Source organism: Pholis gunnellus, assembly GCF_910591455.1.
Source record: "Pholis gunnellus genome assembly, chromosome: 11".
NCBI classification, from domain to species: Eukaryota; Metazoa; Chordata; class Actinopteri; order Perciformes; family Pholidae; genus Pholis; species Pholis gunnellus.
This window is the reverse complement of record NC_136538.1, coordinates 15,658,777-15,683,279: the sequence shown is the minus strand read 5'-3', so window position 1 is coordinate 15,683,279 and position 24,503 is coordinate 15,658,777. Positions and strand designations below refer to the sequence as shown.

The following is a 24,503-nucleotide window of genomic DNA, read 5'->3' as shown; positions in this document are numbered from 1 at the left end:
TATAAAAAAGAAAAGTGATGTTGAATAACGTAACATGTTTGACGGTTCCAGATAAGTCAATCACAAATGTGAATTTTGTTTTCTTTTTTTTGTTATTGTGAATTAATGATCAGTTTTATATATCATAGTTATTCTTATTGAAAGAAAGAAAGCCAAAAAAAACATTTAGTAATTTCTTAATTTTTAATTCAGTGTTTTAAGAAACAAAAGTGCCTCCTGAAAATGTTTGGTTACAGCATCCATATTAAAATTTTCGAAAGCAGAACATTTAGAAAAAACGCACATTCAACCAGTAACATTTTTCCAGGATCTACCCTGTGTGCTTGAAGCCTAAGCTGGACTCTTGAACAGCTGACACTCAGTCTCAAAGTCACAGCCTTGGAGCAGCTCCCTGTAGTGATCTCTGACGTCTTGATAGCGCGGCATGGAGGCCTGCTGGTTAGTCAAACCGGGGAAGGTCACGGGCTTCTCGTTGAGCAGCGGTTGCAGTCTCAGGTCGCCTCCTCCGCAGTCGTATAGCACCAGGACTAGGTTAGCTGCATAGGGCAACATGTGGCTGGTGCGGAAGGTGCGCTGGGCCTGTGTGGCGAAGTTTTTGGAAGTCAGGGCCTCGCTGTCCTTAAAGAAGCCCAGGAGGGTGAGCAGTGGCAGGAGGGTGTCTGCATGGCCGACCTGGACCGTCACAGCCTCAGTCACCTGTTGCCCTGACCTGGCAAACACCACATGGGGTTCAGAATTGAACATGGCTTATTTTATAGAATTAAGTGTAAATAAAACTCAAGAGAACACAAAAACACTTGCTACAAAGCAGAACAATATGCAATCTGCACCAAGAAATGTCTGGGTTGTTAGACAAGTGTTTATATCACAGTTATTTATCCTGCCATATCTGCCTACGGACACATTTTAAACCTCCATAATTTGTAACTAAAGGATAGAACACAGACTAGTCTAAAGGTACTTAACATTTCACAACAGCAAAACAGCCAAAATTAGGGGACAAGCATAAAAAAGACTGTGAAATTTCATCTATTCCACTGAAGGTTTTCACCAAAGTCTAATCCACAGTTGTACGGACTGTGCAGGTCATTTAAAGCTCACTTACTGGCTCTCGTTGGCTGCCTTGTTCAGTCGGTTAAACACATCATGGAAGAGAATGCAGCTCGACTTCCTGTTAATATCGTAACCATAGCCTCTCTTCCAGAATTCCCTCAGGTCACTTGCATAATCCACGACCTGTTGATGCAGATAGTTCACATGTAGCCTGCGTGTGGGTGGCCTTTAAACAAAGAAGAATTTCCCCAAATAGCAATTTTTGGACGTTCTGTGAGATAACATTTCAAGCTGCGTGAGTGTTGGGTCAGCTTGTAACACAAGACACAGAACACAATTTCTAATACACGTAATGCTAAAGGGTTTCTCAGTGAATGAATGGTGTGGCTTAACAGAGAAGGCATGCATTGTGACTTTTCTTTTTGATTGTATACTCCTTAGAAAGAAGCAATATAGGATATCTAAATTACTTGTCGAATGTTTTTCTTTCATTTATTTTTCATTTAAAAGGGACTACAGTTAAAAACATGAATGTTCCCATGTAATGAACCGTGCCAGATTTTAAGCAAATTTGCATCTATAGTCCTGTTGAGGGTGCTGTGTACCTCTGACCTAGATTAGACTGTTTGTTTGCTTTTGTGTTTGCTCCGATAGTCGGTTTATTTTCTGTGGCCCTGGTTGATCTATAAGTGCTCCTCTGGTCGGCTTAAAGTGCCCGTCTGATCAGCTGAAGTGCATCACTGCCACTTTGATTTGAACCTAGACATATCACTTACAGTAGTTTATGTGTTTCTTTTTTTTCCTCTGTAAAGTCAGGAGACTCGGTTGTGATAAATTTGAACAGTATAATGTAGGGAAACATCATTTTCTATGTGAAGAAGAGCTCTATAAATAAATTGTGGTAGTGAAATTAGCAGTGTCTAATACACATTTTGACATGTCACAGAAGAAAAGATGCGAATAGTAAATTGATGATGGTTGAATTCCTTTTAACTGCTTCAGTTTCACAGTCCTGGTATTGTTTATGATGGCTCACTGTCACACTGTCATGTCTTTCTGGGACACTTTAACTAATAGATCAGAGCCATCGTTAATGTCGTTACTAACACCTATGCTTTTACGACTACGACAAAAGCCTGTGAAAAAGGCCTATTGTGCAGGAGAACATCCCAGTTGTTCTCTCTGTAATAAATGACTCAATAATAAATGAACTTTAAACAAACCATTTGCTGTTGCCGCAATAAATCTACATGCAGCTGACCATTAATTGCTCCTACCTTTGCATCATCCTCATCGAAGAGTTGACACCAAGGGGAGTTCACTGCCTTAATTGCAAATTCATAAGCACAGAGGTAAAACGCCGCCGCAGTCATATCTGCAGGAGAGAGGTCGGTATCAACTGTTTAGTGGTTAAAGAATGCAGGGAATGCAGTCATTTAAAGATCTGGGCTAAGCGGCATCCTCTCAAAACAGGCTAAACAAGAAAGAAGTACACTACAAGAAAAGTAGTTGATCAGAAAGTAGTTTGTCTTAATCTTAAAAATGAAGCACTTATAGGCACTTCATTATTGCACCTTCATTTTATCAGAATACTAAATTAAGGCTTTCTACCACCTGAGGCAGAGGTCTCAACACTTCTAAATTAGCTTATGATAAATGCTAAATACGTTAACATCAACAGCGTAAAAAGGCAGTGCTTCTGCTGATATGACCTTCTGTGATGTCATTGTAGGGGACCCTGAGCCGGTCTGCGATCTTCTCCGTCACCCTCCTCATCTCTGGTCCCTGCCTGAACTCGTCCACCTCTGACAGAGCTGAGGGGTTGTTTTCAACTTCCTGCACAAACCTGGTGCACCGGTCAAAAAACCTCATGAGAGCATCGTTCACTGCATGGTCAAACTCCTTATCTGGGTAGAGAGAAGGTGACAGGTTATAATGAGAACGTATCTAAGTTGTAGATCATCATATATTTGAGGTGGTTTTACCTGTAATAGCCCACAGCTCTGTCAGTCCTGCCTTGAAGGACAGTGTGCTGTTGACACACCTGTGCTTTGAGCTGGTTATGAACTTGATGAATCCACCTCTGAGCTTCTCCTCTGAAATCAGTGAGGGGAACAGCTTTGACAGCCTGACGGCCAGATGCTTGTGGTCGTTCACACCTTTCTGGACGAGGCGGCCGTCCATGTCCTCCGTGTACCACATCATCCACTGGGTCTGGATTTCCCGCAGCCAGCTCTCTTCACCCGAGGCGTTGTGTAGGACGATGTTGTAGAGCTTCTGCATCTTCTTGACATTTTTGCTCGTCGGGTACCTCGTGCCGTGTCTTATGATGGCGGTCAGGTGAATTTCTTGGCATTGTGCTGATGGAGGCTGCAGGATAGATCTGTTTACAGCGAGTATGTCCTCTATGAGATACGGGTTCACTTCCTCGTACCTCCCTTTCGTGTTGAAATATTTAGAGATCGCTGGTGCATCCAGATTTTCCTCAGGATTCACATTGTTAAGTAAACAGCAGGAGAAGATGAGGAAACAAAAGACAGTGCATTTCCAAAGAAGGGTCAGCATGATGCACACAATAATTGGTTTGAAAAGCAACTGTCCCCAAAACCTCCTGTGTGACGGCTTCAAAAAATGGGACTGAGCAGAGTCCAGTCCAGTTTGTTTACCCCAATGTCCTCACAGCATATGCTAAAGTGAAAACACATTCTTACACAACAGCCATTGATTGATAACCTCAAAAGAAAAATGAAAACAGTGAAATGAAAACTACATCAGAAGTCTTGTCAGATTATCAAGGTTTCATGTGTTTCCAGTTCCTTCCTGTTTCCCTGTTAGCATTCTAAAATGGTCTCTACTTTCACAGAAATCCTGTTGTTTATAATGATTTAATATATTACAGTGTCACTCTTGAGTTATAGGGAGACAGTGTTGTTGTTTTTCTATTCTCGTACCACAACTTCATGGATTGACAACCTTCTCGAACACTTACAATCACAGCTACTTTAGTTTCACTTCATCCACTTTCAGATCAGAGTAGCACATTAACCACAGAGCTCATCAAGAGGCAGCGTGGATATCTGAGCGAAATCTGTCCTCATGCACAACATAATGCAGTGTTGTGCAGGTTCATGAACTTCCATTTTGTTATTAATTTCCCAATCCACATTACATTATTGATGAGTCACTATGGCGCTTATTTATCATCTCACTTGTCTGCAAAGTGTCAAACTGACATTTTGAAATGTATACAGTAGGAGCTCGAAAGTGCAAGACCCTTCATTTGTAGATTTTGACATAACTTATAATTAAATTCTTGCAATGATGCCAACTGGAAATTTGAAATATATTTAACTGCAATATGCAACTATTAAACATGGTGCATGTATACTAACATATATAATAAAAATAATAAAAAGCTTGTTTTTCTTGTTAATATTCTGTCAGTAATTACTGATTGTGTATCCCATCCAATTCTAGTTAATATGATTCATTAATTACTACTCAAGTATCTATTATTTTATAGCCCAGTTTTCAGTTTTGGTTTATTCTGCAAAATCAGACAGGAGGCTCCCTTCAGTAGCCAAGTCCATTCTAAACTTAACTAACAGGAACTAAAACTAAAAACTAAAAACCTTGTAGTAGGAAAAGGATGTGAGCTTTGACAATTTGCATTTTGCAGAAGTTAGGAGAGGACGCAGGCATAGCCTCATTTGCATAGCTGGTTTCAAACTGAATAAAACGTATACTGTATTGTTAAATTGTGAGTAATGACCTGTGCTTGGTTTTAAAGAGTTGTATGACCCGTCAAGGTCTATAACAAGCATTCCTGTTTTGCTATGCTAGTTGGAGAAAATGATGTGCTGTGCAAGTCTAAATAGCAGCCGGGCAACCATGCTTTACAGAGGCTACAAGTTAAACAGATTATGTCCTCAAAGATGGATTAAAAGAGATCCATTGTTGATCCATGAAGGAATCACTTATCAGTTCAGGCTGAAGATGATGTAAAGCTACCTATAAAAACAGTGAATGCTCTGTTAGACTAAACTACATTTTATCAGTAGTTATTCAAGATATGCCAACTCAATTATCCTGTCTTATCAAGCATTATAAGCTGATCAGTGGTATTAAAAGCTGCGTGACTGAATAGAAAGAATTAGTGCAAGTATTCATTAAATGTCAAGTGACACTTCTTACAAAAACTGCAAATCAGAATTTTTTTCATGTATGATACATCCACTTTTTAGGACTGTGTGTGTCCACCCCCTCCACCACTGCCCTTTAAATTAAAAATGTATCAGCAATTGAATTATGTCGAAGATTTGGTCATGTGTGTTATTGTTTTACAAGAGCCAATTGTCCATATTCAGGATTTAAAGCACATCATTATTAAAAACTAACAATATTAATTATTGCAGGTTTTACTTTATATTTATTAGGCTTTTGTCTGATTGTTATTCATAACAGTGGCACATTTGCATTGACTGATGTTGTTACATATAAACCAAGGTAAAATCCTGAACACTTGTCGACCAACAGGTATGCAAAGGTTTGCTCTTTATGCTGTATTGTTTTTCAGGAAAACATTTTGTAGTATTGTGATATCGCTGCCCGACCCATTGCATGGCCCACTTTTTCCCTTATTTCTCCTGAACTTTGGTAAAGCCCTCACAATAAAACATACAGTGTAGTATCCTGATCTAATGAACTAAATCGTAGAATAATCTGAACCTGCTTCTGAATTCAGAATGCTCATCCCTCCATTTTTTTTATTGTCCGAATAGAGAAAATATATTTTCAAAGCATAAATGATATCACAATACAGTGTGTGTGCTCAGTCCTTCACCAACAGATGGCTTCAGATGAGTGAGTGGGTAGGGCTCGCGCTCTTCCAACGCTGCATTTTCTTCGTAGATCATACTGTTGCTGCATTCAATGCGCCTCCTGTGCTACAACTTCAGAGCTCTCAGGTCTAAATATGTATTTTTTGCACTTTCTTTACCCAAATAAAGACAAATAAATACTCTATGACATGTGTTGTTCACAGTAGTGCTATTGTGTTTGTGTTGTTACGACCCATCCCACCGTATGCCAACTTTTGTCACACGGGCACTTAAGCACCGCGCCATATTTCTGATGGTACGTGAAGGCAGCACCGGTGACGGTATGAATAAGGGAACTCCCAGCTTTTCGAGTCCCAAACCGCCTCCCCATGAAAACACCGGATAAAACCACAGAGTATACGGTGGCGAAGAACCACTGCGATTTAAAGAGAAGTCCTTAAACATTTCGACGGCAAGGTAATTTACACTACACACACACGTTACTACTCTGGTCGACAGCAGACCTAGCTATCCGCTGAGCCCTGAGAGAGGTAGGTGAGTTAACACTGTGGCTCGTGGTAAGGTAAGTGTTAGTTAACGCGTTATGCTGCACCACAAACTCACTACCGTTGTGTTGTATAATGTCAGTACATCGCGCTCGGTGTATTCGACAACCGTTGTATTCGTAACGTGAGCTAACGTTAACTAATGCTGCTCACTGGCCTTGTGTTGAAACATTGTATCAGAATCCCGTCTCCCGCTATCGTTAATCCAGATCCAACGTGATTAACTGAAGAAGCTACGGTCACTTCGCGCTGCGTTGATTTTTTTTAAATTATTTTTGAACCGGATCGAAATGTTGTGTTGGTTAATATTTAGGTGACAAATACACACATATACATATATATATATATATAAATATATTTGATCCACAATCATGTACGTTAGCTAACCTAGGAATACAAGAGCCCGGCTGTGTTTTAGCTGACGCGCTAACTTAGCTTAGCTAAAACACTGAAGACGCCAGCTTGTCTATTTTTAGGAGGTCAAACTAAGCTGCTGAGCCACACGTTACAGTGGTATATGGACTCGAGTGGGAATGCAGTGAATCATTGTTTTCAGCATGTTGAGGAGCCACCTGTGTCAGCCATGATGTTGATGTTAACACTGTCTCACAGCTGTGCCCACTAACGTTACAGTGAATCCACTGACATACGCTCAGTTGCTGTCGCTGTGCACATTCACCTGGAGTATTAATGGTAGTCACACGTGGTCAATAATTTGAAGACGTTGACTCGTGTCACGTTAGTCGCTGAAGAAAAGGGCGTAACTGGTGACACCACAAAGTCTCGTGAACACGTCCATTGCTCCTTTTTTTTGATGATCACAGACATAATTTGAACAGTTGGGGAAAAGACACCACTACTATGTGTGACTGCTAAGCCGAGATCCACTAAGTAATACTGCCTGGACAGAGACATGGACTGACAGAAACAGAGAGATGTCTGTGTACCGGAACTGGTGAGAAAGCAACTTTTCACAGACATAAACAGTATGACTGTGGTGAGTGTCAACGGGGCAAAATGTAAGAGTGAGTCAATGGGGGTTATTGTCACCAATGCATCCAGCCCAGTTGCTGAGGAAGCCTCCTTGCCAAAACAAAAGCATGTTAGACTATCAACAAGTGGAAACAAGGAGTTTTCTGTAGGCAAAGCTGTGAATCAGCCGTGGAAAAACTGTCTAAGCTGATGACCGCACATGTTGGCCAACATTAGCTTAGGTCACCAACTTCCTTTGGAAAAAGTGCTTTAATGTTACTTGTGTCTTTAGAGAATAGGCATACTATTTTGTCAGTACGTGTTTTTTTTAAATAAAGTCTTTTTTTTTTTAAGTTTTGATCTGATAAATGTGCATTTATAATAAATGACATTAGAGGGAGTTGTCATTTTTATGAATGAAAACTACAAAGCTTTACAAGATATGACTGATGAATGAGTCAGAGCTTCAGATATTAAACTCCATACTTAACTAGTATTAGCATTCCTCTTATTGATGTTTGCGTTTATCACTTACCCATGTTAGTGTCAGCTTGTGTATAGTAACTCACCATCAACTTACTAAGTTTAAGTTAATGTTAGGGGACAAACTGTTAACAATGTATACCAAAATGAGATTCTCAATTACAATAGAATGGAGAATCTGTTGATGTTATATGCTCAGCAGTTTAAAGCTGCATAAGTGCATATATATATATATATATATATATATATATATATATATATATAAACACTAGAGAGAGCACCAGCATTAAAATGATCTTAATAAAGCCTCATTTCTAGGTATAAAACTATGTGAAATACGTGCCAAGGCTGTATCCCTCTTCATCCAAAAATAGTTTTCATGCAGTGACGATAAAGGAGGTTAACATTCAGAGGCCACTTTATTTGGTACACTGGTACAATCCTATGCTATCTAACACAACGTCTATTATAAAGTTTATAATATTCCATTTCTGGTGTAATATTTTTTAACTATGTGTTTATTACGAGGTCACAGTTGAATGTGTTGTTGTTGTCGTACTGGACTACCTTGTATTAATAGATGGAGTGTTGGAAACACCTCAATATAATGTACAACATTGCCACTAACTCTGACCTAAATGCTCAAACATGTAATAGAATTAACACCTCAACAATCAATTTGTTGTGTCATCTATCAGTTTGTTTCATCAGATACATAAAGGGAAGTACTGTGTGGCTCTTTGGACATTTTTAAACTTGATACAAGTTTGACATTTGAATTCTTATTTTGCAAATGTGTCTGCTTCACTTGAGCCTGTGCTCAAACCACAGCGAGGGCATAATGCGATTAGCTGATGGGCCTCGGCCTGTTTGTTATTCCACTGAATGGTGCTACAGTGCGAGTGCTGGGACAATAGCCATTGATCCTCCTGATTTCCATCATAGGTTTGCCTCCAGAGAAACTGCATGTAATGGCTTCAATCTTGTTTGTGCCGTAATTCGAAACGCATGAAGTTGTACCGCTCCTCACATGATGTCCCAGTTTCCTGTGGCCTACAACTGCTTTTTTTGGGGGAAATCTAGGCTAGTAGAACTTCCATGTAGCCTAATTTGTGTGTTTCAGAGAAAGAAGAAATAAATCATCTCAAAGGTATGAGATGAACTTTTAATTGTACTTGCAGGACAGAAGGGCGGTGGTCCAATGTCCTCTGACTTTGTTTGAACACATGAAGGAGTCAAACAGACTTTGAATAGCATCAGAATAGTTTGAGAATTGTAAAGGATGTGTATTTCATATTACACTAGATGATCCAGGTATGACCAATGCATGCGGATAAGGCAAGGGTGTCTGGTCAGAATTAGTCGGGAATGTTAAGTAGTGCAAGCTGCCCCTCTCTGTTTTGTGCTATTGTCTAGCCTGCTTACACCTGAGCCGGGTATCCCCCTGTCTCGACTTGTTACATATGTCCTCCTGCATTCCTCTTAAGTTTCTCAGGGTGTTCAGTGTAAATATTGGGACACCAGTCTGTGACTATATCTCCTCAGTGAATACCCAGGAAGCTGCAGACCGGTTCCTGCCCTAATTTCTTCATGTTTTGTCCTATTTTTGAAGGCAACATGATGCTATATTGAGGATCGCTGGAGCGACTTTGGCCAGTGTCGGTCTGTGCTCACAACTGTTGAAAAGTGTGCATGTGAAAGAGACACTAATTATGAAGCGGGGCCAAAAGAGTCCCATGAGAGATGGTTTGTTACTGGCTCCAAGGAAACTCGAAACTCCACCCACCTCAATGTATGTTGATGTGACTCTTTAGGGTAGAAAAACGTCCCTATGCTAATGCACAGTAGAATAATCTTTTCTTTTTTTTTTTACTATATGCGTGGAAGATAACGCATAGTATGACAACTCTCTGTTTTAAACCTGGTGTATGCTTAATAGTTAAAGAATGCAACAGTTTGTACATGGTTTAGATTACATGATTGAAACTAAATGGAGTGGATGAGCCACTGGCTCATGGTGGAGTTTTGCTTTTCTATCCTTGGATTTTTCGTCAAACATGTTCACGAAAGAGGTCCAACGGAACCGAGAAATCTTGGTTAAAACTCGGTTTGCCGTGTGAGCAATTGCTGACTTGAATCACAACACGTCGGTCATCAAAAATCCCAACACACAGGCTTGCAGAGAGCTGTCTTCTCTGTGCTTTGTTTATGTAGCCAGGCCGCTCACATGAGTGCATGTGAGTACACGTATGTGTGCCCCACTGGCAAGCTAATAGGCACTCTGCACCGAGGTCATGCGGCGGTTACCTCTGATAACGCAGTCCTGATAAAGCCCACCCTCTGCTTTCCCTCCTAGGTTAACACTGCTAGCTCTATCAGCACTGTCGTCCTTGTTTTCACTGTTCATACTGTTAGCACTGTTAGCTTCTAGCCGCCCGCTCAGCCGCCACCACGTGAAGGCAATCTGCTCTGATTTTAGCACCTTGTTGCTGGGTTTAAAGGAATTTTCTAAACAGTTTAATAAAGGAGCCAAATTATTTGTGTTTCAGCCGTACGAAAATACAGTTAGAAAATGGCATCTTTCTGCTCATACATGCGAAGTCTTCAGCTGTCTGTGTGGTTGACAGACCTTTTAAGTTGATATCTGAAAAGATGGGCTAAATGCTGTGCTGCGCTCTAATTACTCCCTGTGGGCCGTAAGTCCCTTCAGTGCTATTTTAGATATCTTTTGTGATGTGTCTGCACCACATGGAGTCTAGGTCCTCTGGGCTTGTGAGGGCCTCGCATGCTAATCAGTGACTCATAAAGCCACAGGTGGGTTTTCTCATTAGCAGATGTCACCGGTACACTGGTTGTTGTACCCGTTGAGCTCAGCTCCCCCAGGACTTCTACGCCGTCTACGCTTCATGGCCTGTCTCGTCCTAACGCTCGGCTAACGTCTCGCTCTGTTAAGTAACCAACTGATAAGACATCGTATTGTTCTGTGATAGCAGGGTCGCTATAGTCTTTATGATAAACTGCATTTCAAAGGTTTATTTGGCATTGTAGACCTTTTCCTCATAGTGACGGATCATCATTGTGGTTTCGATTTAGAGATGAATAATGAAATTAAAAAAACTCAAATTGCAAAGGAATCTAAATAGTTAATTTTAATAAAAATATTATTACATTGAATTTATATGTTACAACAGTAAACGGTAAGAACAATGATACCACACTTTCAAAATGTAGCTTAATTTGTGTACAAACAATACAGGCAATGCAATGAAACTTAACCCGGTCCATCGGGGAGTTGAGATCCCACTTCAGCGACACTTGAATGCGTCCACACTGGAAACATTTTCAGCCTCCTGCTGCAACTGAAGTCTAGTTTTCTGACAAAATTAGAAGTGCAATATTGCGAGGCAGTAGTGGGAGGGTGTTATGTAATGCATGTTTTCAGCTTCTGGTGTCAGCTGTTATGGCGAACAGATTGATTATTCCCTGCCACAAATAAATATCCGACATTGTCGCCTGCGGTCCTTCTTCACAATAGCTGTACTAAGTCGAGGCCGTCATCTGACCTCGGTGTTAAATGTCATCTTCATACTTTTGTTTTTTGCCCCGAATAGCTTGTGTGACTGTTGAGACCTCCCTTTTTAAGAACTTCATGAATGGAGTGATTTTTTTTTTTTTAATATTTGATACCGGTTTATGTATGTGCTATCTCAAGAAGCTCCTCCAGGAGCGGTTGTATTTATGGCAACATGTCAGATACTTGATTAATTGCTTACGGTCATTGTTTCCTGAGCTGAAGAGTAATCTGTTGCTCAGGGAAGCCGTCGAGTACACACAATATTTCTTGACTGTGAACAACTAAGACTAGAAGCAAAACTTTAAGTGTAGACGTAGTTTAAAAACGTGAAATTGATTCCTGTGCTGATTCTAATTTAACTTGATTGAGGGATCCAAGGCTGCGTTGATTTCTTCAATCTACAGTTTGCTTGTATATACACAACATCATAATCGTACAGTTGATACAATTGCGTGATGTGATGGTTTTGATTATATTTATTGCTGCAGTAAACTAGTTAGTATCAAGCAGAGCACTTGTACATCAACACAGGTTTTGTTTTATTAGTAAGCAAGTTACTAATAATATCGAAGTACTAGTAAGTGGAAAGACATGTTTATGATTATGTTATAAATACTTTTCTTTCATTGATCGAGATGTGCTGTGTTTTTTTTTGTTTGGTCAAAGCTTTGGCACAAAAACACCTGAAACTATCTGCATGGTGAGTAAGTGGTGATGTGTGTTTTTTTTGTGTGTGTGATTTTGGGAGAGTTGACCCTTTAATCTCTAAAAGGCTGCACATTCCAAGCATGTTATTCATCTCCTGTGTGTACACTGAAGCCAAACACCGTTTCATTTAGTCTCTCCTTCCCAGATAGTTCAAAGATCTGCTGCGCATGTCCTGCTGGTCGCTGAGCATTCGAGAAGTTTCCAGCGCATCACCGAAGTAGTTGAATGAGTGATTTCAGCTACAGATTTTACAAATTAGTCTAGAAAATAGTGTATTAGAAATAGCAGGAGCCACAGCACAATATGGTATAAAGCTTGGCGGAAGTTAATTATTTTTATTCTAATAATAGGACTGACCTACTGTGCAAGCCTGAACATACATAGTTAATATTTAACCATAAATCACCTGAACCAGGCTTGCCCAGTTTGTACACTATAGGTGTAAAGGGAGACGGGTGAGAGTGTGTTGTTCAAGCAAACACGGTAACGGGATACTTCTCTTTCAAAAACTGCATAGAAACTAAAGAACAGGACAACACCTCCAGGGCACCAGGCAGGCAGAGGGCAAACATAGTATTAATATAAAAATATCTTCTTTGTTTGGCTTCTCCGTGACTAACATCGCTGGTTGTGCAATGTCATATCTTCTCTGTTCAAATATTTAGGTGTGTGTGCGTAGATAGATAGATAGATAGATAGATAGATAGATAGATAGATAGATAGATAGATAGATAGTCTTAATTAGGTATAATAAGCTGCTTAGAGCTACTCTTAGGAAGTTAAACTGGTTATAATTCCCTCTAAGATGTATTTTATAATGTTGTGAGAACATCTCCTTCAAACAACTATTTATTCATGTTTCTCGCCAAAACTACATTTTACAAGATTATATATGAACAAATCATGATAGCATTAATAAATAATATAAATAGTTTACTGTGTACAGCTTGAATGCATCATAGTCGAAGTCAATGCAACCTCTGTTAACGTTCGCAAAAAAATAAAATGCAAATTAATTACAGAGAATTGTGTACTTATTTTCTCAATTAATCGTGTCCATTAAATAATTTAAAAATCTCCACGGCCACAGTGATTTCTTCAAACTGCTTGTTTTGTTTGACCAACAGTCCAAAACTCAAAAGATTATTTTCAAATCACCGTCATCTGATCGGGATCTACTGTGGTTGACCCCAAACTCTCATATCTTGTCAAACATATGTTGCTGAAACCAAACCTAGTGAGTGACCCGCTCAGACAAAATAGCCTAAAGATAAGAAGGCTATCTGTCAGCACCTTGTTTTTGTTCTGTTGCATCAGTTTTTTTAATCCTCATTTATTTCCGATTTGCTGCACATTTCTGGATTTATGTTTTCCCGTCGTGAGTTCTCTTATGCACTGCTGGTCATACAGAAGTATGTGTGTTTGTTTTAAGATCTCGTCTAGTCATACCCCAGAGCTCTCATTAGGTGGAAACACTGGAACAACCAGCTCAAGCATAGACACGCTTTTGTTGTGAAAAGCCGTTATTCTTACCTAAGAAGCATACTGTAGTTGTCAGAAGTTGATGTTAACTGGAATAGGTTGTAAGACTGGTAAGGCCAACTGTATTATAGCCTCAGGTTGGTGTGTGTGTGTGTGTGTGCGCTGTATATCTGTTCTCACATCTCATTCACATTCACACGTCTGTACTTCTGCCAATTTTGATGAAGGCCATTCTTTGCACTGGGAGATTTCAATTGTCACAAGTTGTAAGTGTTGTAGGGCCAACAAAACAAAGAATGACGTGAACGACAGGAAACAAATGTGCAGCAATAGATAGAGTGGGAGAGAAAGTACGATCAATAGGCGCTGGCTCCCGATCCTGCCGGCAGAGATGAGAATGAAGGAAGAGGTGGAAACTAAAAGGAGGAAGGTGGCGACAGGTCAGAGAAACAGTTTTCCTCCCCTCGGAGGCCGATGCTGTTGAGCCGATGAAAGGAGAAGAAGGAATTTAGGAATGCATAACATTAAGTTGTACAACACGGGTGCTAAGATTCTGATCAGGCATTTGGGAAAAGTTCCAGTGGTAGCAACAACAGGTTTCTTTAGACAAACAGACTCTGCAGAGTACATCCAGGCTGCTGTTGACACGAGTAAATCTTTAGTTATTGCATGTCTTCGTGAAACTTCCCTGAAAGGTCGTTCAAAGCTATTGTGAATTAGTCATTGTCGTACCTCTCTTGGTGGCCTAAAGACGGGCTACGGATGGTGTGTTTATGTTTGTGTCGGCTTGACATATTGTCGCTCCTAGCTGGGTGGGATCTTTTCCGGTGATGTCACATGTACGAAACCACCCTCCTCCCCCCCCCTGTCTTGCAACCAGCACTTTTATATTCGTGTTTTTTTTAATTTTGTATCTGTGGTGAGATTTCCGCTTGATTTAAGGTGTGCGTGTGTGAGAGTGTGAATGTGTGAATGTAGGAGGAAGTGGTGGCATGAAACGCATGGAAGATCTTATTTATGCCGGTGAGGTTTCAATTGCGAAAATGACAAAAGAGAAATGTGCAAACCTACGGCACAGCTGGCCAATCGGGGCGTGAAGTGTGCGATTGTTGGATTGTTAGAGAAATTGTTGCCTCAACTCAACAGATTTTGAGTTTAGCATCACTTTGAACTAATCGGAGGCCATCGGAGGCCATCAGACCGATCTCTTTTTGTGGTGAGATAAATCACAGGCCGCCTCTCTCAATGCCTTAAACATCCTCAAATTTATACTGTAATTCCTGTGAGCAGGGCTGCGATGAGTAAACGTATGACAGTAGTACTCTCCCTGCTCAGTAAGCCAACGCCTCAACACTCTTTCTCCGGCGTTGTCATGTTTACTTAAGTTCTGAAGGGGAAACAAAAAGGCGTTCGCGGTCAAAATGTTTAGGGAGTAGCTTCAGTGTTTTTCTCTTATCTTGTATCAAAATTCACAACATCTTAAGGCTGAAGCGTTTGCAGAATTTCCTTTTCTTTCTGCAGCCCTCAAACAATAGTGTTCTGAAGACTTTGCTCTGTTTCGCTCCTTGTGCAAACATTTTTCATCAAAGCCTGCTACATGCTCATCAGGTGTTGGTTAACCTCAGCACACAGAAAATGTGTTTCCCCACAACCTTGTGTTCTCATACATGTGTTCTCCAGATACTTGTATTATCTCCATGTCCAGACCTTTGCTTGAAATAGCATCATTCCACTACCAAATTGGAAAGACATAATGTCATGCCAACCCTCATATCCCAAGATTTATGGGCGAGCGCAGCGTTGAGATACCTGGGTAAATACGGGTATTTTCATTAGTTCCAGGATTAGTTTGTTTTTCCCTTTTCTCAGTTCAGTCAAGTGCGATTATTTCCTCACTGAGCACGCTGTAAGCTGATTCAGAGACCAAAGGTCCTCGGCACACAGCTGACTCAGTGACAACTAATCTCTGATCTGTCTCAATCCTATACTGTTAACAGACCGACGCCAGTGCTCTTTGTCTCCGTGTCTCTTTTTGTTTCCATTAAACACGGCTCTCCTTTGCACTCCTCACACTACGTTAAGGTACACAGCTGGGTCGTCACGTAGCTGAGCTTGTTGCGTAAGGACTCTCCTGCTGGGCTGTTTGAATGCTTATCCATATGTTTATTTTTACACGTGCTTAGTTAGAATGGTGGGGCTATTTGTTCAAATCGAATCCGACGCCAGGTGTTGTCAGAGTTGTAGGCGACCCAGCTCACAGCCCCATTGCTTTGGCTCTGTTCTGCTGACCCAGATGAACCGGCCTCTGAGGTGAGATGAGGTACTGATGTGCAGTTTGTTGTCCTGCCAACAGGCCCGGCCTGCCAGTGTATTTAGCTGCCGCTGGCCTTAGCTGTGCCTGACTGCTGGCTGACTGCCCTCCTATAACAGGGGTGGGGCTGTCTCGGTGCTTCGGCGCTGACCTTCACTCTGATTTATGAGTTCCTTCTTCGCAGTTCATTTCCCCCTCCCATCCTCCCTCCTTCCTCGTATCCATGCAGTAGATCAGGACCTAGCCTCCGGTTGTACCTCGCACTCCCCCGGACACAAGCTGGGCCACCCTGTGTCCGCCACTGACGTCACTCTCTATAAACAAACTCATGATACGCAGCAGATGTGCGAGTTCATCCCCTTTTTGTTAATGCTAAACCTCGGCTGTTGCCTGAAGCCCTGATGAGAAACACACGCTATGGAACACAAAGTGGAGTTGCAACTTGATCTGGGAGAGAACTGGTAGTATTTTCTACCTGCTGTACTTAGTTTAGACGATTAAACCGGTTAAATAACCTGAGTTACATGCTCTGTTGACTTTGCTACGCCATCACACTGTAGATATTAGTAAATGTCTGTGTCTCAAATGAATGATTAATCACTGCCGCTGTGTTTTCCTTTTATCTTCCCATCCATCACTTTCTCGTGCCTTCAGTTCAAACCGCACAGCAGTTCATGCTCTGTTTTATTAATAGACGGATTTATATTTATTAGTTAGCCCTTTTGGAAACTCGTCATGTGCCAAACGGCAAATGTCAGATACATTAGCTCTACGTATCGTATCATAAGGTCACGAGGTGCAGCATGCACACACACACACACACACGTGCACACACGTACAAGTTCAGTCTTCACTGTATTCTGATTCACAGCATTTTCATTTTTCTTTACACAGGGGTGCAGTGTGTGTGTGTGGGAGGAGCTGATGAGGTGAAGACAGCCGAAGGAGGCCACCGTGGTTCACCTGCTATCTGTCGGCCTTGACCCCCCGAGTGACCCTGCGGCCTACTTCCCCACCCCCCCCCCCCTCCACCATCACTTCAAGAGGAGACTGGGCCTCCCTCTGGGTGCAAGAAACACCATGTGCCAAAACCGGAGAGGACTTCCCACTGCCCCGTAGACTGCGAAACCTCTGGTGAACTTCCCCCCCCCCGTCCGAGGACCCGTAAATTCTCCACGTTGCCCCGCCGGCCAAGATGAAGAAGGTGGCGGCATGGTCGGCAGAGGACGTCTGTGACTGGCTGAGCAAAGAGGGGATGCCGGAGTACATCGACGCCCTCCGGCAGACCGACGGCCCCGCTCTGCTCAGGCTCAACGAGGCGCACTTCCAGATGCCCCCCATCTCGCTGGTGTCGTCCGACGGCGGGCAGCAGCTGCTGGAGCGACTGGAGACGCTGCGGATAGAGAATCACATCGAGGCTCACAAAAACGGCCACGCAAACGGACACGCTGGCGGGCTGCCTAACGGGACTAGCAAGCCTCAGAGGAACGGCACGATGGGGATGAAGGCCCGGATGGAGATGGTCCACATCCCCATCCCCACGGTAGACACTATGCGCACCTCCTTTCCCGTCGAGTGGGGGAAGACGGGCATAGCGTTCTTCTACGCGGTGGTGTGCTTTGTGACCACCACGGTCGTCATTTCGGTGGTTCATGAGAGGGTACCGGCAAAGGAGCACACCCCACCGCTACCCGATAAGTTCTTCGACCTGTTTAACCGGGTGGAGTGGGCCTTCTCCATTTGTGAGATTAACGGCATGCTGCTGGTGGGACTGTGGCTGATACAGTGGATTCTACTCAAGCACAGGTACACTCTACATATTATTATTACTATTATTATTATTTTTAATTGTTATTGAAATGGTCATATTATTCATTTTCTTCGTCTGTTTGTCCCAGGTCTATTATAGGCAGGCGATTCTTTTTCATTGTGGGCACACTCTATCTGTACCGGTGTATTACAATGTACATCACCACTCTGCCTGTTCCGGGGATGCACTTCAAATGCTCTCCAAAGGTATTACACACACACACACACACACACACACTCACACACAAGTATTTCATGTATTTCTCTCCCCAATGTAGGTCTGTTGAGCATGAAAGGCTTCTTTCTTATTTACGCTTTAGGCAAAAACGTGCTGAATAGGCAAATTCAGCAAAAACTGAGATGTCTTTTGTAAGCTGAGAGCCTGTGAGTGCTCTCCACTGACCACCGATTGTAAGATATGTGCATGTCCACTGTTTTTGTGAGTCAGAGGAGCTTCGAGTGGTTACTTCACTGTTTTGAATAGGTCCTGTTATTGTAATATTGCAAATGCTCTACGAGAAAAGCACTTTCATATCATTTTATTTAAATCCATCGTGTGTTCCTGTTGTGAAATATTGTCTTCTTTGCATCTCTTAGCTTTTAATGTAACAATGCGTGGCCTCTTCTCCACCCGTCCACCATAGTACTGTATTTACTGTAGATTGAAATCTTCTTTTCCAGTATTTGGACTTTCTGCTACTTTTCATTTAAATAAACTACACTTAGAAAATATAAAGGGACAATCTTTTTTTGCGCCACTAAATGTTATCGAATGGGTTAATAGTTATTCTACAGATGAGATCACAAGAAATGCTGCTACTACAGCTGTACAGTAGGTGTTGCTTCTTCTCACTGTCCATTTCTACTTTTAATACTTCAAGTACGTCTCGCTTCCAATACATCTGTCCTTTACGCGACAAACTTTGAATGCAGGAATTTAACGTGTTAAGTATTTTTCACTGTATTTCAATATCTTCTTATGTAAAGCATCAGGATACCAGATAGCTCTGAAATGGGACCCCTCCCCCCCTGCAATGTTTGTAGCAAAAGTGAGAGAACTTGATGTGTTGTAAGTGCTGCTGCACTTTCTCCTCTACATCCTACTTTTACACATCATATATTTCTTTCGCAGCTATGAGTGATATCAGTTTGTAATACCCTTTGTAATAACTGGCTGCGTTTCTTTCAGCTTCTCGGGAACTGGGAGGTGCAGATGAGGAGAATAATGAAGATGATTGCTGGTGGGGGACTCTCCATCACAGGTTCCCACACCATGTGTGGAGATTACCTGTACAGTGGCCACACCGTCATGTTAACGCTAACGTACCTCTTCATCAAGGAGTGTAAGTTCCACTGTGTCAAGACTATAGATTTAGTACCAACATACACAAAGGTTTTTACTCTAAAGCCACATGTGACGCTCATTTTAACCTCCTCAAAGTCTGTTTTTATATTTACAAATGTGCAGCAGATCAGGTCAGTTGAGATGTCAAAAGAATGACGTACTATTCAGAGATGGTCTCCGGGCTTTTAAACCGTAAGCCAAGAGTAATAAGCAGGTCGGCACTCACAGCTATCGAGGCGAATTTATTACGACATAACGCTCAATTTCATCACTGATGTTATAGGTTCACACACACACACCACCGTCCTCAGTAGCATCTGCATCTTCCTGATAAAGCCCGTTGCTGCTTTGGCTTTCACAACACTTCTCTAAATTGTAGCAGGAAATGTAGCCATAAAGGAAATGTAGAGGAAATGTTACGCTATCCACGTCCACAGCTGTTCACAGCTGTTCACGTGTTAAGACATTGCTCTGTTACATAACCACATTTTCTGTTCCTCATCAGGCATTTCCTTTATCTACCGTAGCTGGTTGCCCACCGCTAAGCACACGGGTCAGAAGTCCGACGCATCTTAACGGATTCTGGGTCAAGTTGTAGACATTGGTACATTTCTAAGGCTTTGAGTTATTAACTCTGCTGCATCACATTACTACTGCAATGCTTTTCCACCACAGCAGTGACATCTAGTGGTGCAAAGGAGAAACGTTTGGTTAATATTTCCAAATGCAATGTATTTCCACCGGTCCTAATACCCCGTTTAGCTGTTCTTCTAGAGTTGATGCTGCTGGGTTCGTCCTGCGTCGCTCCTGTATTAAACCCTGCATGTTTCTCATGTTTGTTTGACAGATTCCCCAAAGCGGTTCTGGTGGTACCACTGGTTTTGCTGGAGCTTGAGCGCTGTGGGTATTTTCTGCATCCTTCTGGCCCATGACCACTACACTGTGGATGTGGTGGTTGCATACTTTATCACTACACGCCTCTTTTGGTGGTACCACACTATGGCCAACCAGCAGGTGAGTGCAACATGCGACATGAGTTAGGTTACTCAGTTGGACTTATATTAAAGTAGAGGGTTTATTAACTGGAACCTGTATTTCAGTACCGAGGTTACATAGAGTATGTCCAGGTGGGGAAACATGTCACGTGACTTCCTGTGTTGTCATCAGCTGCTTGCAGAGGCCTCGCTATGTACAGTCATGTAGATTGTTAATCACCCTGTTGTTTTTACACTTCTGCTTTTGTATTAAACAATCAAGGTATGACCTGGATTTTTGGACAGAGCGAGGCTGTTTTTGAATCTTTTCTTCTAGCGTCATGTAACTGACTTCTGGCCGTAGCTTCATGTTTAACGTACAGAAGAGAGTGGTAGCTGTCTCCTCATCTGAGAGAGAAATGGATATTTCCAAAAAATACCCAGCTATTCCTAAGATTTGTGCATTAGTGTGAAGAAGTACCTTATGTTCATTTGGCTAATCCAGCTAATTTAAGACCTGAAACTCATTTTTGTCTGGTTATTTTAGCTGTGTAATGTTTCTCAAGTACAACATTGTATTCTGTCCGTGTACGTGACCCCACTTACACTAATTGTATCTTTTTTTTTATTTCAGTCGCTGAAGGAGACGTCACAGAGCAACTTGTTCTCTCGCGTGTGGTGGTACAGACTGTTCCAGTACTTTGAGGAGAACGTCAGCGGCACGGTCCCTCGCAACTATCAGCTGCCGCTGTCATTGCGATCGATGCAGTGGAGCCGCGCCGTGAAGTACAGCAAACTGGACATCCAGTGACCCCTGTCCTGTCGAAGCAAGCGAGGACTCTGACTTCCATAAGTGCTGTTTTTACCCGATGGAAGACGGCACTGACAAACGTAGCGCTGACCTTTCACCTCCAGTAACAGACACGTCCCTGTCCTCATGGGTAGCACTGTGACCCACCCGGTTCCTCTTTTAGTTTCCTTTGTTTTTCTTCTTTCTCTTCTGGTAGTATTGCCAACACAGAGCACTAATTTATATTTGTTTTGTGTGATATTTTCTTTTTCCCCTCGTCGTGGGCCACACAACGGTTTATGAAGCATTTCGACAAACTTCTCAAAGATTTTTTTTTTGGCCACAAGGACTCTAAACGTTTCCCCTCTCTGCACAAAACCGTAGTTAACGTCTTCGTGTTCTTACAAGATTTTTAGTGCAAAATAGTGTCGATCATTTGATAACCAAAATGCCATTAGCATTTTTTTTTCTTCTTTTTTTTTTATAGCAAATTACTTTTTGTAAACTGTCCTTGCTAAAATGAGTCAACGGTGCAAAAAAATATTTTTTTTTAGTATGTCAAACTTTATTTTTCAAAAAGAAATGATGTCCAACAAAAGATTTTTAGATTTTTACCTTTTTCAAGATGGATAACTGAGAGCATAAGAATCTAATGTGGTATAACGTAATTCCAGTGCCTTTCTAGCTTGATTGTAAAACAGTTCAAGTACTCTGTGTCTTGTGTCTCTGTGCTGCGGCACGAGGTGGTACTTCGTTAACAGTCTCGTTCCCATGAATGTAAAAACAACTACGCCAGCCTTACCAGAAGATTGGTGTTCACACAAATTAAGTGCAGTAAGTGAAATGTCCCGTTTATTTATTGATGCTTTATGATGTCAGTTTGTGCTTCGTTGGATAATGCGGATCTAGCAGAAAACAACAAAAAAAAAAGACTGTTAATTGTATTTTTCTTTCTGTCTGTAACATTTGATATTTTTTACCAATCAGTCTTTAACCAACACCAGCCATGCTCAAAGCCTGATCATTGATGCTAAATTGTCTGTTAGTTTTACTTTTCCACGACTACATTATTTGCAAAACATCACTTCCTGATTGGAAATGGGAGAAGACGTGTCTCTAAGGTGCCGAGTGAAGTTATTCGGGACCTTTTGACGTGTCTGTGCATCGTCATCACCAGTGTCTCCTCTCTTGTTCCCTACATTGAGTCCCATTTGACTCATCCTTATTACTGTCTGATCTTGTAACCTTTGTGGTGGTGATGAGATCTAGAGGAAAATGTTCAAAGTCAACACTGGTGTTAGGGAGTCTTAGAGTATAACCCCCCCCCCCCCCCCCCCCCTCCCCAGAAGCTTCAGATAAAGTTTATCAGCATGTCTGTAATGAATCTGTGTGAGTACTTTGTGTGTATTGTCGCGCACTGAATCAAGCTGCTACCTTCCAGTTCAAAAACTAGAAGCAGCAAACACTCGACGTGGAACTTGTGTGTGGGGAAGAAGCTGAAGCATGATGCACAGAGCTGGTGATGTAGTTGACCACGTGTGTGTGTGCAGGATGACATTAATTTCCATTAATGTGAAAATGCGTCTTTATTGATAATCCTAATCATGTACATGTTGGCTTGTTTTTTTTTTGTTGTTGTTGTTTTTGCATTTCTTTGTGTAACCGAACTGTAAAGAATAAGTATTGCACAAGTTCATCTATAGGGAAAGATTTAACGTTTTGTGAAACTTTAATTTCAAGTTAAACTGATAAGTTTTGATAAAGAGAAACTGCACTAAGCTTTAGATTCTACAAATCCCAAATGAATATTAAGGATGATGTGATTTAATTTCTTCAAACTTTGTCTAAAGAAGGTGGTTAGAAATACCATTATTTCCAATTTATGACGCCGATACCTTTCAATGCCGACAAGAGTCTTATTGTTTAAGACAAATGATCCGTAGCGTTGTCCAATCATTTCACTTAAAGAAAGGTTTCTCAGTTTTTAAAAGCACACAAGGTTCCTCACATTCAGCCATTTTTTGATTTGAAGTAACAGTCCAAACACGGCTCTCTAGTAATGTTTTAGGGGTCTGGTAAGGATGAAAGTTGGAGTTAATGTTCGTCTTCTTGTTTGCCAATCAAGTTGGATTTATTTTTTCAGCGTTTGTTATCCTCGTATGTTCCTCTGTAAACTTCTCAACAGCGTTGTCCCAATTTGTGTGTATTCCAGATATTTGTAAGATATGATAAAGGATTGTACTTGGGACGCTTTTGAATAAAACCTTTTACTAAAATGTATTTCATTTACTGTCCGTGTCTTTTCTTCTTCAGTTTATCACAATCCGTTTTTTCATGCAGCAGATCGCGTTCTCGTGGCAACTCATTGTGCCAAAAGATGATGTCATGGCAGACCCACTAACAGCCAGCAGATGGACGTATTGAGTTGCATAAATAAGACGGGGTGGCCTCTCCTTCCTAAATGTGTTTATGCGTCCTGTTTGTGTTTGTGTCTCACATAGTTCCCTTTTCCATTAATGTAGCTCATTCTGGGCCTCATGTTATCCCTTTTAAACACTTTATGCTGATGTTTCAAACTTTAGTCTTGTACCCTCTCCTCTCATCCACCCAGGTGTTTTACAGTCTGTTGTGGTTTTTAAATACACACACACACGCTTTCCAGTCCCTCGAAAAATACATTGTCAAGCAGGTTTTCTGGGTCTTTAAGATAGCCTTGTTAATGTACGCTTTGAAGTCTAAAGTAAACGTGTCCAAAAAGTTTATCTTGCCAATTATCAAATGACTGATCCATGCTGGTTACTGTGGAATCTCGCCACAACAGCCTCTGGGGATACGAGCGATCCAAACAAAAGCTAATTATATCACGACCTCAGGTGCTGGTGAACTGCAGCAAAGGGGGATTTGATGAGTTTTCTCCAGTTGCCTGCTAAAAAAAAGCAAGAGGGCCCTCATAATACCTTGCATGAAAAAGGATCATCTGCGAGTCTGGAGCTGGCTCCTGGGCCCACTGGAGAATTTGCTGGCACCCTGGGGAGACATGTTCTGAATCAGCCAAGCCAAAAACTCCCACACACTACAACTGTACACAAACGACGGAGAGCGAGGAGCGACTCTGCTCCGAACATCTTGTCGTTTCAGCTGACTTCATTAAATAGGCCAGAGTGATGCTCTAAAGATAGCAGCTTAATGTGGCTGGAAATATTTGTAAATATGCAGGTGTGCGGTTTGCACTGTGGACAGAAAACAGACTGTTCTTAATTACTGTCAGCTTGCTTTGGATAAAAAAAAATTCGGGGTGTTAAAATGAACCGTGTGTCTCAGCTCGACGAGGTTTTATTCACATCATGTTCTGCATTTTACAGCAGGAATACTGCGCGTTACCATGTTGCTCTGGCGTTGTCCACTCTGGCCATCCTCCGCGCTACACTCCGCCGTCCATCAATCACTTTTCCAAAAGAAGAACATTTCTACTGCCTGTGCGTCAATATGTGAACGTTATCTTTTTCCAGTTGCGCCACAGCATCATACCCTCCCTTAAGGCCGTGAAGCCAAGAGAAACAGCGATCTGATTCATGGGTTCACAATGGGAACAAACGGGAACACAAACAAACTCTAT

General features: G+C 41.7%; 2 protein-coding genes across 2 annotated transcripts; one reads left to right on the top strand and one right to left on the bottom strand.

Annotated features, from left to right (window-relative positions):
- Nucleotides 1–330: 330 nt before the first annotated feature.
- LOC306702679 (multiple inositol polyphosphate phosphatase 1-like) lies at nt 331–3,618 on the bottom strand (the record flags this gene model as incomplete). The annotated part of the gene is made up of 5 exons (XM_079168333.1): nt 331–709; nt 1,106–1,236; nt 2,331–2,428; nt 2,766–2,960; nt 3,039–3,618. 5 exons carry the CDS (start codon nt 3,616–3,618, stop codon nt 331–333), a joined length of 1,383 nt encoding a protein of 460 aa, XP_079024459.1.
- Nucleotides 3,619–6,251: 2,633 nt separating this feature from the next.
- On the top strand, nt 6,252–23,167 carry sgms1a (sphingomyelin synthase 1a). Its single transcript, XM_079169068.1, has 6 exons — nt 6,252–6,350; nt 16,864–17,775; nt 17,868–17,985; nt 18,968–19,121; nt 19,971–20,137; nt 20,732–23,167. Exons 2-6 carry the CDS (start codon nt 17,165–17,167, stop codon nt 20,906–20,908), a joined length of 1,227 nt encoding a protein of 408 aa, XP_079025194.1. The 5' UTR covers nt 6,252–6,350; nt 16,864–17,164; the 3' UTR covers nt 20,909–23,167.
- Nucleotides 23,168–24,503: the final 1,336 nt, after the last annotated feature.